The 13472-nt window shown below is 39.9% G+C and overlaps 1 protein-coding gene across 1 annotated transcript in view; it reads right to left on the minus strand.

Moving 5' to 3' along the window:
* chrna8 (cholinergic receptor, nicotinic, alpha 8) overlaps positions 1-13472 on the minus strand; it is a 44722-nt gene that overhangs the window by 12375 nt on the left and 18875 nt on the right. Inside the window, exons 3-4 of the mRNA XM_060864602.1 lie at positions 9099-9143; positions 7054-7163 (exon numbers count right to left, since the gene is read on the minus strand). Of these exons, the coding sequence (XP_060720585.1) occupies positions 7054-7163; positions 9099-9143 (155 nt within the window). The remainder of the gene's footprint in view (positions 1-7053; positions 7164-9098; positions 9144-13472) is intronic.

Here is a 13472-nt window from a genome sequence, read left to right on the forward strand (position 1 = left end):
TAGACGTAAATGAAGAGAGATTTTATCTTAGTTTTTATTTTATCTAAAACATTTTCGTCTTGTCTTTTTTCTTCAACAATAATGCATGTTAATTTAGTCTTAGTCAGCGTTTTTGGACAGTGGTACAGTCTTGTCATCGTCTCGTCTTAGTCATGAAAAAAAAAGGTTGTTGACGAACATGTTTCGTTTCGTCTCGTCTGATGAAATTAACACTACACTGTAGCTACGTGTCATTGTGAACGTAGCGTTACTCAGTCAGTCCCTTATACGGCCCTGAATATGGCTTTGGCATGAAATGTAAGGATTCTGCACTAATGCTATACTAATGTCCTTATCCCCAAAGTTCAGAATGGTACAACAGAATAAACCTGATAATAAATAATACAGTACAACTTTACAATACACACACACACACTGCGGCTGCAGCTTTATTTTCCACGCCGTTAATCCCGGCTCACGTCGAGCTGCTTTGGCTGAAATCGAAGGGACGGTTTAAGTAGCAAACTTTATGGACTCGTAAACTCACGGAAATCTAAAATAAAACGTCGGGTTCCCCCCCCCAGACGAACACAGTGCTATAGTAACATAAACACACAGTTCTTTACGGGACGCTGATACTTTTAAACCACATCCGAATGAAGTTTTTATGTCTTTCCTGCTTCCTATCAAACGCTGGGATTAGCTAACTCACTGATTGTCCTGGACGTGTCCCGGTCGGATAATAAATACGAACACGTTTTGGAGTTTTGCTCTGTTCTGGTACTCGGTGTATATCGTTTGCTGGCTGTTGCGAGCATCGTGTTCTAGATCAGTATCTCAGGAACGCAGGGACACACCGTGGTCTTTTTTATTTTTCTCTCACCAGGTTGGAATTCTCCAGAAATTAAAAAAAAAAAAAATAAAAAATCGGTACTGGTTGCTTTTGCAGTCTAGTGAGGTTGTCCTGTACGTCCGAGTCTCGGACGCTCGGTACGTGATGTGTCTTTGGTCCATTTTTCTGGCTACGAGCTTCAGATTCTTTTCCTTACTTAAGAAAGCCTTCAAAATCCAAAAGGAGAGACTAAACTCTTTATGGGTCTGGATGAATTTGATGACCCAGGATCTGATTAGAATTCACAGATTCCTTTCTACTACAATATATCTGCCATATTTTTATAACTAGTAAAAGTTCAGCCAAATATCAGCGCGCGGTAATTTCTTGTCCTTGAACCGATGTCCTTGATTCGGCACGTTGCTCGGCGCTCCTGTAGGGTATTAGCTCATCATCTGAAAGGTTTGAAAGGCTTGACGCCGGATGAAGACGCTTCTGTGTCACATCATGCAGTGTTTTTCTATTCTTTTGTTCTTTTTTCCTCCTAAATAATAAACTACTTTTGTCAGAGGCAACAATTCTAGCTAATTTGCGAGGGAAGTGAATTGCAGCTTTCAGCCCTTAAAGGTGCTGCTTTAAACCTCATTAGTCTCTCCTTATTCCTCTCCTTCTTCCTCTGTGTGTGACATCAAATGACATTCTAATTGCTGCCGAACGAAACGACATAATTAGAAGCTTATTAACATGTGCAGAGTGTGTGATGGCGTTTGGGGAGCGTTTTTAATAATATTTCATGACATTTCATAAGCGGTGGCTTACGCTGCCTCGTACAGCAGTACAGCGCACTGAAAGGTTTAACGTATAAAGAGCAACATGTCGTGACTTTCCGCCGCGCGTGGATCTGAGGATGACGCAGGCGACAGAGTAGCGAGACGGAGCGACGTGCCTCGTCGGTTCCTTTGTCTTTTGTCTTGCTTTCTTTGGCTTTAGCTTTTTTCCCCTTAATTTCCTTCTCAAGTCTCCTTTGCTTTGTTTCTATCACTTTCTTGCCTCGAGCTTGTTTGTGCTGATGTTGATATTTTCTCCTTAGTCGCATCGCTTCTTGCTATCGAGTCTAATGTGCGTTCATGCTATTATTTATTATTCTTATTATTATTAAACGCATTATTCGGTAAATACAGTGAAATTAATAGCGGTGGAGTTTTGCCTCCGTTTCTAATCAGTTTATCTCTGTTTTTAGAGATTACATTATAAAGATTGGAGCTAGTATCTGATTAGGAACTGATTTATTAGGTTTATTTTTATTTCATTATGCTATATACAGGAAGTATCCAAACAAATCATGGCGTTATTGAAATCGATAGTTTGCATTGTGTCTTGCATTTCTGTGTCTTTTTTTTTTACTTTAGTAACAATTTTAACATCCTCCTACTTCGTGTCAACATAATTTATGACTCTTATCCTCCTACGTGCCAAACTATCCCCAGAGAGCGTCTCCAAGCGTACAAAGTGAAATCCCAAACCCAAACCGGCGTCTTCCTCTGGGCTGTAAACAAATCACGAGCGGTTTTCAGCGGAAATGTCTGGCAAGACTTGGCAATGAATACGTGTTCCATGTGTTTTTTATACACTCAGAGTCAGGAGGTGACGTGGGGATGATTGACAAGAGTTTGATTCCGGACTCTGATAAAGAAACACAACCTTTGCTGGCAGGGAAGCGTGATGTCCTTGGCTGGTGTCCGTCGCTGCTTCCCTTTTAAAACAGAATATATACGGAGTACGTCTTTTGGAAGTGAAAAAGAGAGACGGATGCTAGAAGAAGGTCATACAGTAGTTGTGGTAAAGAAGTGTTTCGTTAATAATACAGCAGGCAGCACCTGTCTGTAATCCAGTCTATAAAACACTCCAGAGGTGTTGTACAGACGTACACTTAAACTTTACAACCTGAAAGTAAACTATATGCAGTTACTATATACTGTATTTGACTTTGGACTAAATTAGACCACAATATACTTGTAAATGAGAAGTAAAGTGTAAATTCTGTAAGTGAAATGAAGGTTTAAAGCACTGAAAGAATAAATTAAGGCATGATGTGATGGAAACGGGAGGGGGGGGGTGCACGGTGGCTTAGTGGTTAGCACGTTCGCCTCACACCTCCAGGGTTGGGGGTTCGATTCCCGCCTCCACCTTGTGTGTGTGGAGTTTACATGTTCTCCCCGTGCCTCGGGGGTTTCCTCCGGGTACTCCGGTTTCCTCCCCCGGTCCAAAGACATGCATGGTAGGTTGATTGGCATCTTTGGAAAATTGTCCGTAGTGTGTGAGTGCGTGAGTGCGAGTGTGTGTGTGCCCTGCGATGGGTTGGCACTCCGTCCAGGGTGTATCCTGCCTTGATGCCCGATGACGCCTGAGACTCGGATAAGCGGTAGAAAATGAATGAATGCGTGAGTGAGTGATGGAAATAAGGGATTAGTTGGGGAGAGCTGATTGATCAAGTGACAAATCATGACAGATACGTAACTTCTTTAAGTTAATTAACGACAGGAGATGGATATGACTGCTATACTGTATGTTACAGAACACCGTGTTTTTTAACGATATAACTTAACGGCCTATTAACATTTCGTTGAGTGATATTAATACCTGATATTAATACCTGATATTAATACCTGATATTAATACCACTTTTTCACTTCGCATTAACTCGTGGACTCTCGTGCTTAACGTAATTACTGTTTTGACCATTGCAGACCTTAAAATTTTTTTTATATCTTTGTAGTAAGGCAGTGATATAAATGAATAACTGGGGAGCGAAGTTTCTGATAAAGATAAGGCTCAGTAAGTAGGACCTCAGTGTCTGGGACTCCTTAGCAGTTAGCGATCTCAGATGATTTCTTCATATAACTGGAGATAAATTACAGGAATAAATTCATGGAATTAAATTAGTCGTATTTAGGGGCCAAGTATCAGTGTTATTATTATTTTTTTGCTTTATCTTGAGCCTCTTAGATGCTCTCCACCGCATACATAAAGTAAAATCATCCTGCATTTTATTCTAGATATCTTACTCAGAATAACGTGTCATTTTTAAATGAGAAGAGCTACAAGGTCCAAAATGAAACACGTCTTGCTTCGTTTTTTTTTTGTTCCATTTTTTATTTTTTTTTAAAATGAATATGAAATAAGATCTTTCCCTAAATCATTTTTTCCCTACAAGATTTAAATAAAACAGAAACGTATCCTTTGTGTTCTACCAAATGTAATACATGATAAGGTGCTTGGCCCCCATGTCGCTCCTCGGTACGCTGCTACTTTACCTTTGATCACGTGTTATCCAGTTGGTCACAGCAACGAAAAGCAAAGAAAAGAGTGTGAATAGATTAGATTTGCTACAGACTCGGTATATAATCAGAGGCTCTCAGGAAGATACAGTGCATTAAATTTGTAGATCTGGGTAGAGATTAAAGTGATGGGTTTCCTTTTGGCTTTTTACAGATTTAATTTCTCAAACACCACATTTTTTAATCTCTTCCCTTAAGCTCTCTTCTTGCTCTCAAAATATCATATTTGTAACCCAAATGTGACTGTTATCTGAAGGGACGAGCGCTGGTTTATTCGTTCGTTCATTTTCTGGGTGACCCAAGAGCGAGAGAACGTACCTAATCAAGCATCATGAAGACCAACAAGCTGAACAAACATGTCATGATCGTCCTGCGGAGCTTCGTTCTACAGTATCTGTTATTAATGGATTGCAGGAATGTGGCACGGCCGCTACGCTGCCTGGAGAAGACCATTAGACAAAGGGGAAGCAACTGAGTGGGAACACTGAAGGAAAACAGCGCCACAAAGCCTGGCTTTATGTAAGAGTGATGAGCCATCGGAGATTCGGCTAACATATAAAAAGTTGGTCTGTCAGTGAAGCATGGTGGTGTCGAGGTCAAGGTGATCAAGGTGAGGTCACAATTAGACAAGCATGGCGAGGAAAAGTGAAAGTGACACGGCGGATATAAATATCTGCATAACGCTGAATGCCAGCGGTAGTTTATTTAGTTGTATGTGTACCACGGAGAGTTGGGAACAGCTGGAAGACCTGAGAACGATGACTTTGATATTCGGCTACAGCTGTGTTCCAGATGTTCCGGTTAAATCACACGAGGACACACTTCTGTACAGTATAAAGTATAATCTAGACGCTTTCTTGTAAGCGTTTTGTGGAAACACGTTCATTTCTGGTTTAACTAATTAACCTAAACTCATTTTTATTTCAGAATCAGGTTTATTGGCCAAGTGCTTTGACACACACAAGGAATTTGGTTGCAGCTGTTTGCGACTCGGGGGGGGGCACGGTGGCTTAGTGGTTAGCATGTTCGCCTCACACCTCCAGGGTCGGGGTTCGATTCCCGCCTCCACCTTGTGTGTGTGGAGTTTGCATGTTCTCCCCGTGCCTCGGGGGTTTCCTCCGGGTACTCCGGTTTCCTCCCCCGGTCCAAAGACATGCATGGTAGGTTGATTGGCATCTCTGGAAAATTGTCCATAGTGTGTGAGTGTGTGAGTGAATGAGTGTGTGTGTGTGTGCCCTGTGATGGGTTGGCACTCCGTCCAGGGTGTATCCTGCCTTGATGCCCGATGACGCCTGAGATAGGCACAGGCTCCCCGTGACCCGAGGTAGTTCGGATAAGCGGTAGAAGATGAATGAATGAATGAATGTTTGCGACTCTCAAAAGCACAGACGTAAATAACACCGTGTTAAACGTTTAGCTTGGACTACACGAGACGAGACAAAACGGTTATGTATAGATTTTACTAGCTGGTATTAAATCACATGGACACAATACACCAGTGTCCATAAACAGAAGACAAATCTGTTTGGAATCTAAACGTTTAACCTCAGACGTTCCAGTTACCAAGGAAACATCGTATACAATAGAACTCTGATGCAAATCGAGAAATAGAACAATTGAGGAAACAAAATCTCATATTGTTCCATTTTTAAGTAAATATGCAAAAAATGTGAATGCAAAAAAAAAAAAGGTCTGTTCTATTTCTCTGTCCTACTGCAGACACAGAGGACTGATGTGTTTATATTTTACACAATTCTGCCAATAAAGTAGGAAGTAGGAAAGTGAAGATGTAGCTGGAATATTTTCCCACCCACAACCACCCACACTCCCACACCCACCCACACACACCCACACTCCCACACACACCCACCCACACACACTCCCACACCCACCCACACACACCCACCCACACACACTCCCACACCCACCCACACACACTCCCACACCCACCCACACACACTCCCACACCCACCCACCCACACACACACACCCACCCACCCACACCCACCCACACACACACTCCCACACACCCACACCCACCCACATGCACGCACGCGCACATACACACACACACACCCACACACACACCCACATGCACGCACGCGCACATACACACACACACACACACCCACCCACCCACACCCACTCCCACACACACCCACATGCACGCACGCGCACATACACACACACACACCCACCCACACACACAGGCACATGAGAGTTGTGCTTCTGTGAGTAAATCATGCCTAAGGAGATTACTGAGTGTGGGATTGAGCTCATTGGAGCATACAGTTACACACCCTGACCTCTACAAATCTTATTTCTTTTACTACTCCACTGTGTTAGGGAGAAAGGTGTTAAAATTCCATAATTCTCACAAAACATAATGAGGTCAAGTTTCTGTTTGGGTTCTTATCACACATACACCATAAAAGGGATATAAACCCCACAATGTGAGTCTGTGCCATAAAATGACAAATGATCAATAAAAAGTTTGCACTGTCTTGTGTGGGACATTGTTTTCTTTTACACTGTGTGTGTGTGTGTGTGTATGTGTATGAGTGTGTGTGTGTGTGTGTGTGAGTGTGTATGTGTGTATGAGTGTGTGTATGAGTGTGTGTGTAAGTGTGTATGAATGTGTGTGTGTGTGTGTGTATGAGTGTGTGTGTGTGAGTGTGTGCGTGTGTGTGTGTGAGTGTGTATGAGTGTGTGTAGGAGTGTGTGTGTATGAGTGTGTGCGTGTGTGTGTGAGTGTGTATGAGTGTGTGTATGAGTGTGTGTGTGTGTGTATGTGTGTGTATGTGTGTGTGAGTGTGTGTGTGTGCGTGTGTGTGTGAGTGTGTATGAGTGTGTGTATGAGTGTGTGAGTGTGTATGAGTGTGTGTGAGTGTGTGTGTGTGCTACCTGTTATAGAGGAGGATGTCAGGCGTCCAGATCTGACTGGATGGGAAGCGTAGATTATTAACGCCTGGGTAATTCTCAGGGTTCCAGTTTAGATACACATCTGTCCAGTCCTGCACACGCACACACACACGAAATCAGCACATACAGCTGTCATCCAGCTGGGGCACAAACACAAACTCACCAAGGCGACTCTCAAAGAGGGCACAAGAACACACACACACTACACACAGACACACAATTCTGTGCTGATACGAGCCGTCTGTGTCGTGGGGTTTAATTTGCTAATTATGAGTGATGGAAGGAAACAAAAGATATTATTCAGAAAGGTCAAACTACTATATGGTCAAAAGTAAGTGCACCCCTGACCGTCACACCTATGTGCGTTCAGACGCACGAGTGAGATCAGACACTGACGCTGCAGACCGTTCGGTGGTGTTGAGTCGGATTCGGGGCTCTGTGCAGGACACTCGAGTGCTTCCAGACCAACCTGAACATCCATCTCTTCATGGAGCTCTGTGGGAGTTTAAGACTCCAGTCAAGTGAAAGTGTGTGTGTGTGTGTGTGTGTGTGTGTGTGTGTGCGTGTGTATTATATATATATATATATATATATATATGATGATGAATCCTGCTCTTCCTCTCCTCTCATCCAAACCGATCACGTTTCTCTCTTGTGTTCTCCAGTTTCCGTCCCGAGGGTTCTCTTGGATATTACACTGTGTAGATCTTATATGTGCTGCATATTTTCCCCACACACACACACACACACACACACACACACACACACACACACGCACTTATTTATAAGGTAATAATTACAGCCGTAAACCCTGCAGTGTTTGTCGTAACTGTAATGAAGCACCATCTGGAGCTTGGCCACATCTGTCCTGTTAAGCATTTTCCTGTGAATGATTTTCTTACATCATACGTCACACCTCGTGCGAGAAACCTTCTCTCGCGGTTCGACCGCCAACCGTTTCTCCTGCGATCTCTGTTCTGAGCGTGTGATTTTTCAGAGCTGTGCGTAATATCGAGTTAAACCTACGTCTGCTTGATTAGTTCAGACGGAGAAGAGAAAGTGGGGCTTAAAGTCATCCTTTTTTGGAACCGCTTCACATTCTGAATTCGCTGCTTGATTAATAAAAGATGACGGTTTTTTTTTTTTCAAGCTTGGTTCCTGTGCCGCGATGTTAACGAGACAAAAACGATTATTTGTGAAACGTCTCGACACGACGTCTGTTTATCGTCGTGGAGCTTCGTTTGTTTCTTCTTCCAAAGAACATAAATTCTCCCTTCACACTGAAAGAGACAAAGACGTTGAAAGAAACCTGTCGTTCCCGCTTAGGGAAAATTTCCTCGAGCCGGATTAAATTCCTTCTGTGCGTTAACACACGGCTTTAGACGGACGTTCGTCCGTCTAAAGCCGTGTGTTAACGCACAGAAGGAATTTAATCCGGCTCGAGGAAATTTTCGGGACGCTTACGAGAGACGAAAGCTGACAAAACAAGGCTTTGATCTGGCACAACAATGCTTCCTTGTAAATCAGCCTGACTCTAGATATTAGCTTTATAGTCTTTCAGGACAGGAGGAGGATCTCACCTGTCCGTCAGACAAAGGGGACGGGCGGTAAATACGTCGAGGTGAAAGCGACGATGCGAAAGTGAACGCTTTGTTGTTCGTTCAGTAAAAAGGTCCGTTGTCTAGCCGTGTGGTCTAACGGATACGTTTCTTTATGTGTTCGCGGCTACGATTTAAACGTGAACGGGAAGTCGGTGACTTAGCGAGTCTTACTGACCGCATGTGGTTTCTGTGTTGTTTTCTGGACACACTAACGTGTTGGCTAGCACTTTGAGCCCCTGTGTATGTATCGATGGCAATAGAGTTAAACTGAATTGAAAATTCTTCCATTTTTAAAAACTATTCTTAAGACCGAAGGTCAGGGCTTGTTCCTGTTATGTAAGTTTAGCAATTGTATTTACTGTGTTTATGCTCTTCAGAAGGGTGCCAATAATTCTGAACAGCACTGTACATAGTAGTGGGACTTACCATCTGTAGCCAAGCGTTGGTGATGAGTACTTGGTTCTTCTCATCCTTAAAAAAAAAGAGAAGAAAACTATTAACTGCTGTGTATTCTCTCTCTCTCTCTCTCTTTAATGTTCTCTCTCTTTAATATTCTCTCTCTCTCTTTAATATTCCCTCTCTTTAATATTCTCTCTCTCTCTCTTTAATATTCTCTCTCTTTAATATTCTCTCTTTAATATTCTCTCTCTCTTTAATATTCTCTCTCTTTAATATTCTCTCACTCTTTTTTTATTCTCTCTCTCTTTAATATTCTCTCACTCTTTTTTATTCTCTCTATCTAATATTCTCTCTCTCTTTAATATTCTCTTTCTCTCTCTCTTTAATATTCTCTCTTTAATATTCTCTCTCTCTTTAATATTCTCTCTCTTTAATATTCTCTCACTCTTTTTTTATTCTCTCTCTCTTTAATATTCTCTCACTCTTTTTTATTCTCTCTATCTAATATTCTCTCTCTCTTTAATATTCTCTTTCTCTCTCTCTTTAATATTCTCTCTCTCTCTTTATTATTATTACTGCTGTTATTAACTGCTGTGTATTATTATTACTGCTGTTATTAACTGCTGTGTATTATTATTACTGCTGTTATTAACTGCTGTGTATTCTCTCTCTCTCTCTCTTTAATATTCTCTCTCTTTAATATTCTCTCTCTCTCTCTCTTTAATATTCTCTCTCTTTAATATTCTCTCTCTCTCTCTCTTTAATGTTCTCTCTCTTTAATATTCTCTCTCTTTAATATTCTCTCTTTAATATTCTCTCTCTCTCTCTCTCTTTAATGTTCTCTCTCTTTAATATTCTCTCTCTCTCTTTAATATTCTCTCTCTCTTTAATATTCTCTCTCTCTTTAATATTCTCTCTTTAATATTCTCTCTTCTCTCTTTAATATTCTCTCTCTTTAATATTCTCTCTCTCTCTTTAATATTCTCTCACTCTTTAATATTCTCTCACTCTTTTTTATTCTCTCTCTCTTTAATATTCTCTCTCTTTTTTATTCTCTCTCTCTAATATTCTCTCTCTCTTTAATATTCTCTTTCTCTTTAATATTCTCTTTCTCTCTCTCTTTAATATTCTCTCTCTCTCTTTAATATTTTCTCTCTCTTTAATATTATCTCTCTCTTTAATATTCTCTCTCTCTCTAATATTCTCTCTTTAATATTCTCTCTCTCTCTTTAATATTCTCTCACTCTTTAATATTCTCTCACTCTTTTTTATTCTCTCTCTCTTTAATATTCTCTTTCTCTCTCTCTTTAATATTCTCTCTCTCTAATATTCTCTCTTTAATATTCTCTCTCTCTTTAATATTCTCTCTCTCTTTAATGTTCTCTCTTTAATATTCTCTCTCTTTAATATTCTCTCTCTCTTTAATATTCTCTCTTTAATATTCTCTCTCTCTCTAATATTCTCTCTCTCTTTAATATTCTCTCTCTCTCTTTAATATTTTCTCTCTCTTTAATATTATCTCTCTCTTTAATATTCTCTCTCTCTCTAATATTCTCTCTTTAATATTCTCTCTCTCTTTAATATTCTCTCTTTAATATTCTCTCTCTCTTTAATGTTCTCTCTTTAATATTCTCTCTCTTTAATATTCTCTCTCTCTTTAATATTCTCTCTTTAATATTCTCTCTCTCTCTAATATTCTCTCTCTCTTTAATATTCTCTCTCTCTCTTTAATATTTTCTCTCTCTTTAATATTATCTCTCTCTTTAATATTCTCTCTCTCTCTAATATTCTCTCTTTAATATTCTCTCTCTCTTTAATATTCTCTCTTTAATATTCTCTCTCTCTTTAATATTCTCTCTCTCTAATATTCTCTCTCTCTCTTTAATATTCTCTCTTTAATATTCTCTCTCTCTTTAATGTTCTCTCTCTTTAATATTCTCTCTCTTTAATATTCTCTCTCTCTCTTTAATATTCCCTCTCTTTAATATTCTCTCTCTCTCTCTTTAATATTCTCTCTTTAATATTCTCTCTCTCTTTAATATTCTCTCTTTAATATTCTCTCTTTAATATTCTCTCTCTCTTTAATATTCTCTCTTTAATATTCTGTCTCTCTGACACTCTGAACATGTGGTGTACTTGAGAGAAGCTCTTATATGAGCTGTAACAGTACTGATGTCTTTCACTAGGCCTTTCACTGGAGGAGTCACACTGATTTCTATATAAAATAAAGATCCAGTTAAAGGTTAGTGCTTATTAGTCTAATTTGCTGCAGTAACGTGAAACACAAAATGGCTTCTGTTTGACTAAATATTTCTCACAATATCCCTGAAAATACTAAACTGTCCTGATTCTCAGAACATGCTCTGTTCACCTTGACAGGAAGTGAATGTGACACATCAGAGTGCGTTCTTCAGAAAATTGAGACGCTTTAAAAGCACCAGACAAAAGAGATGAGCAATTATTCATATCCTTGTATAAACTTTAGGAATCCTACAAGTAGCTCACTATTTATCTTCGAGACGTCCCTTAAGACGAGAGCGACTGGCAGTCTCGCCTCTCCGTGTGATAAAACGTCTTACGGCTCTGGAAACATTTACTGTTGGATTTTTGAAGCTGTTCCAGCGGCGTCCTTGGGGTTCCTGATGCTCTGCCAGCTGTATTTTATCACTAAAGCACTAATCTCGTGGTTTGGGTGTTTTACTCAGAACGGAAGCTGGATTTTTGGATTTATAAAACGGAAAAGGTGCCTGCTTATTATTATTATTAGTTATTATTCTTATTATTATTATTATTGTTGTTGTTGTTATTATTATTATTGTTGTTATTATTGTTATTATTATTATTATTATTATTTTTATTATACTTATTATTATCATTATTATTGTTATTATTATTATTATCATCATTATTATTATCATTATTATTATTATTATCATTATTATTATTATTATTATTATTGTTATTATTATTATTATTATTATTGTTGTTGTTGTTGTTGTTATTATTATTATTATTATTACTACCATATGAATTCAGTTTAAAATAATAAGAGAACAGTCAAACAGCTGGGCATTTGAGTGTGAACAGCTTTGTTTAAGAGCCCCAGTAACCCTATGTAATGTAGTTGATTGGCCAAGACTTGTTTGGGTGCTTGAGGTTTGTGTTTAAAGTTTTGCACAACGAATTAAATGAAGATTTTTTTCCTTTTCCTTATTAACACCATATATATTATATCCAGTCCCTGTAAATCACATACAAACACATACCAAAAAATATATAATACAGATCCCCATCCTCATGACCACACACACACACACACACACACACACACACACACACACACACACACACACACACAATTACCCTCCTGCATGCTGTGCTTGCTCTAGCAGAGAGGTCACTAGCTCATCACCCCACAACGATCACAACCACTGTTGTAGCTCGTAGCTCATTCCCTCACTCGACCTCACGCTGAGCAGTGGTTAATGAGCTGCACTTTCACACTGCCTCGTAACCCCGCAAAACACATCACCGTCATCATCACACCATAATGTTTGATTAGGTCTTTTTCCTTTTATTTTGTCTCTTTGTGCTTTGATATAGATTGATTTTGATACAGAACACCTGAAGAACGCTCTCTTGTCCTTTATAGAGTTAAACGCTAACACGGTCGTGTACGATTCATGTTTAAAAATCTTAGGATAAAAAGAATTACTCAGAAACTTGCCTAACCAGCTAACTAACTAATTAACTATCTTACTAACTAACTTTAAATGCTGTTCCTAACTATCCATTCCACAGTTACACAGTTTTCTGTTTGCCAAGAAGACAAATGATTTTGCTAACTAACTAACTTAGGAATGACTTATTCATTCATTCATTCATCTTCTACCGCTTATCCGAACTCCCCTCGGGTCACGGGGAGCCTGTGCCTATCTCAGGCGTCATCGGGCATCAAGGCAGGATACACCCTGGACGGAGTGCCAACCCATCACAGGGCACACACACACACACTCTCATTCACTCACACAATCACACACTACGGACAATTTTTCCAGAGATGCCAATCAACCTACCATGCATGTCTTTGGACCAGGGAGGAAACCGGAGTACCCGGAGGAAACCCCCGAGGCACGGGGAGAACATGCAAACTCCACACACACAAGGTGGAGGTGGGAATCGAACCCCCAACCCTGGAGGTGTGAGGCGAACGTGCTAACCACTAAGCCACCGTGCCCCCCCTCAATGACTCCTTACTCTCTTTTAAATACATTAAGGTTTTCATTTCAAACAACAGGGTAAGTGATCTGTCTCTCTCTGTCTCTCTCTCTCTTTCTCTCTCTCTCTTTCTTTCTGTAATAACATACATAATAACATACCAAATGCTTAGCAAAACATTAG

This window comes from Tachysurus vachellii, chromosome 2 (genome assembly GCF_030014155.1).
Source record: "Tachysurus vachellii isolate PV-2020 chromosome 2, HZAU_Pvac_v1, whole genome shotgun sequence".
Classification (NCBI taxonomy): Eukaryota; Metazoa; Chordata; class Actinopteri; order Siluriformes; family Bagridae; genus Tachysurus; species Tachysurus vachellii.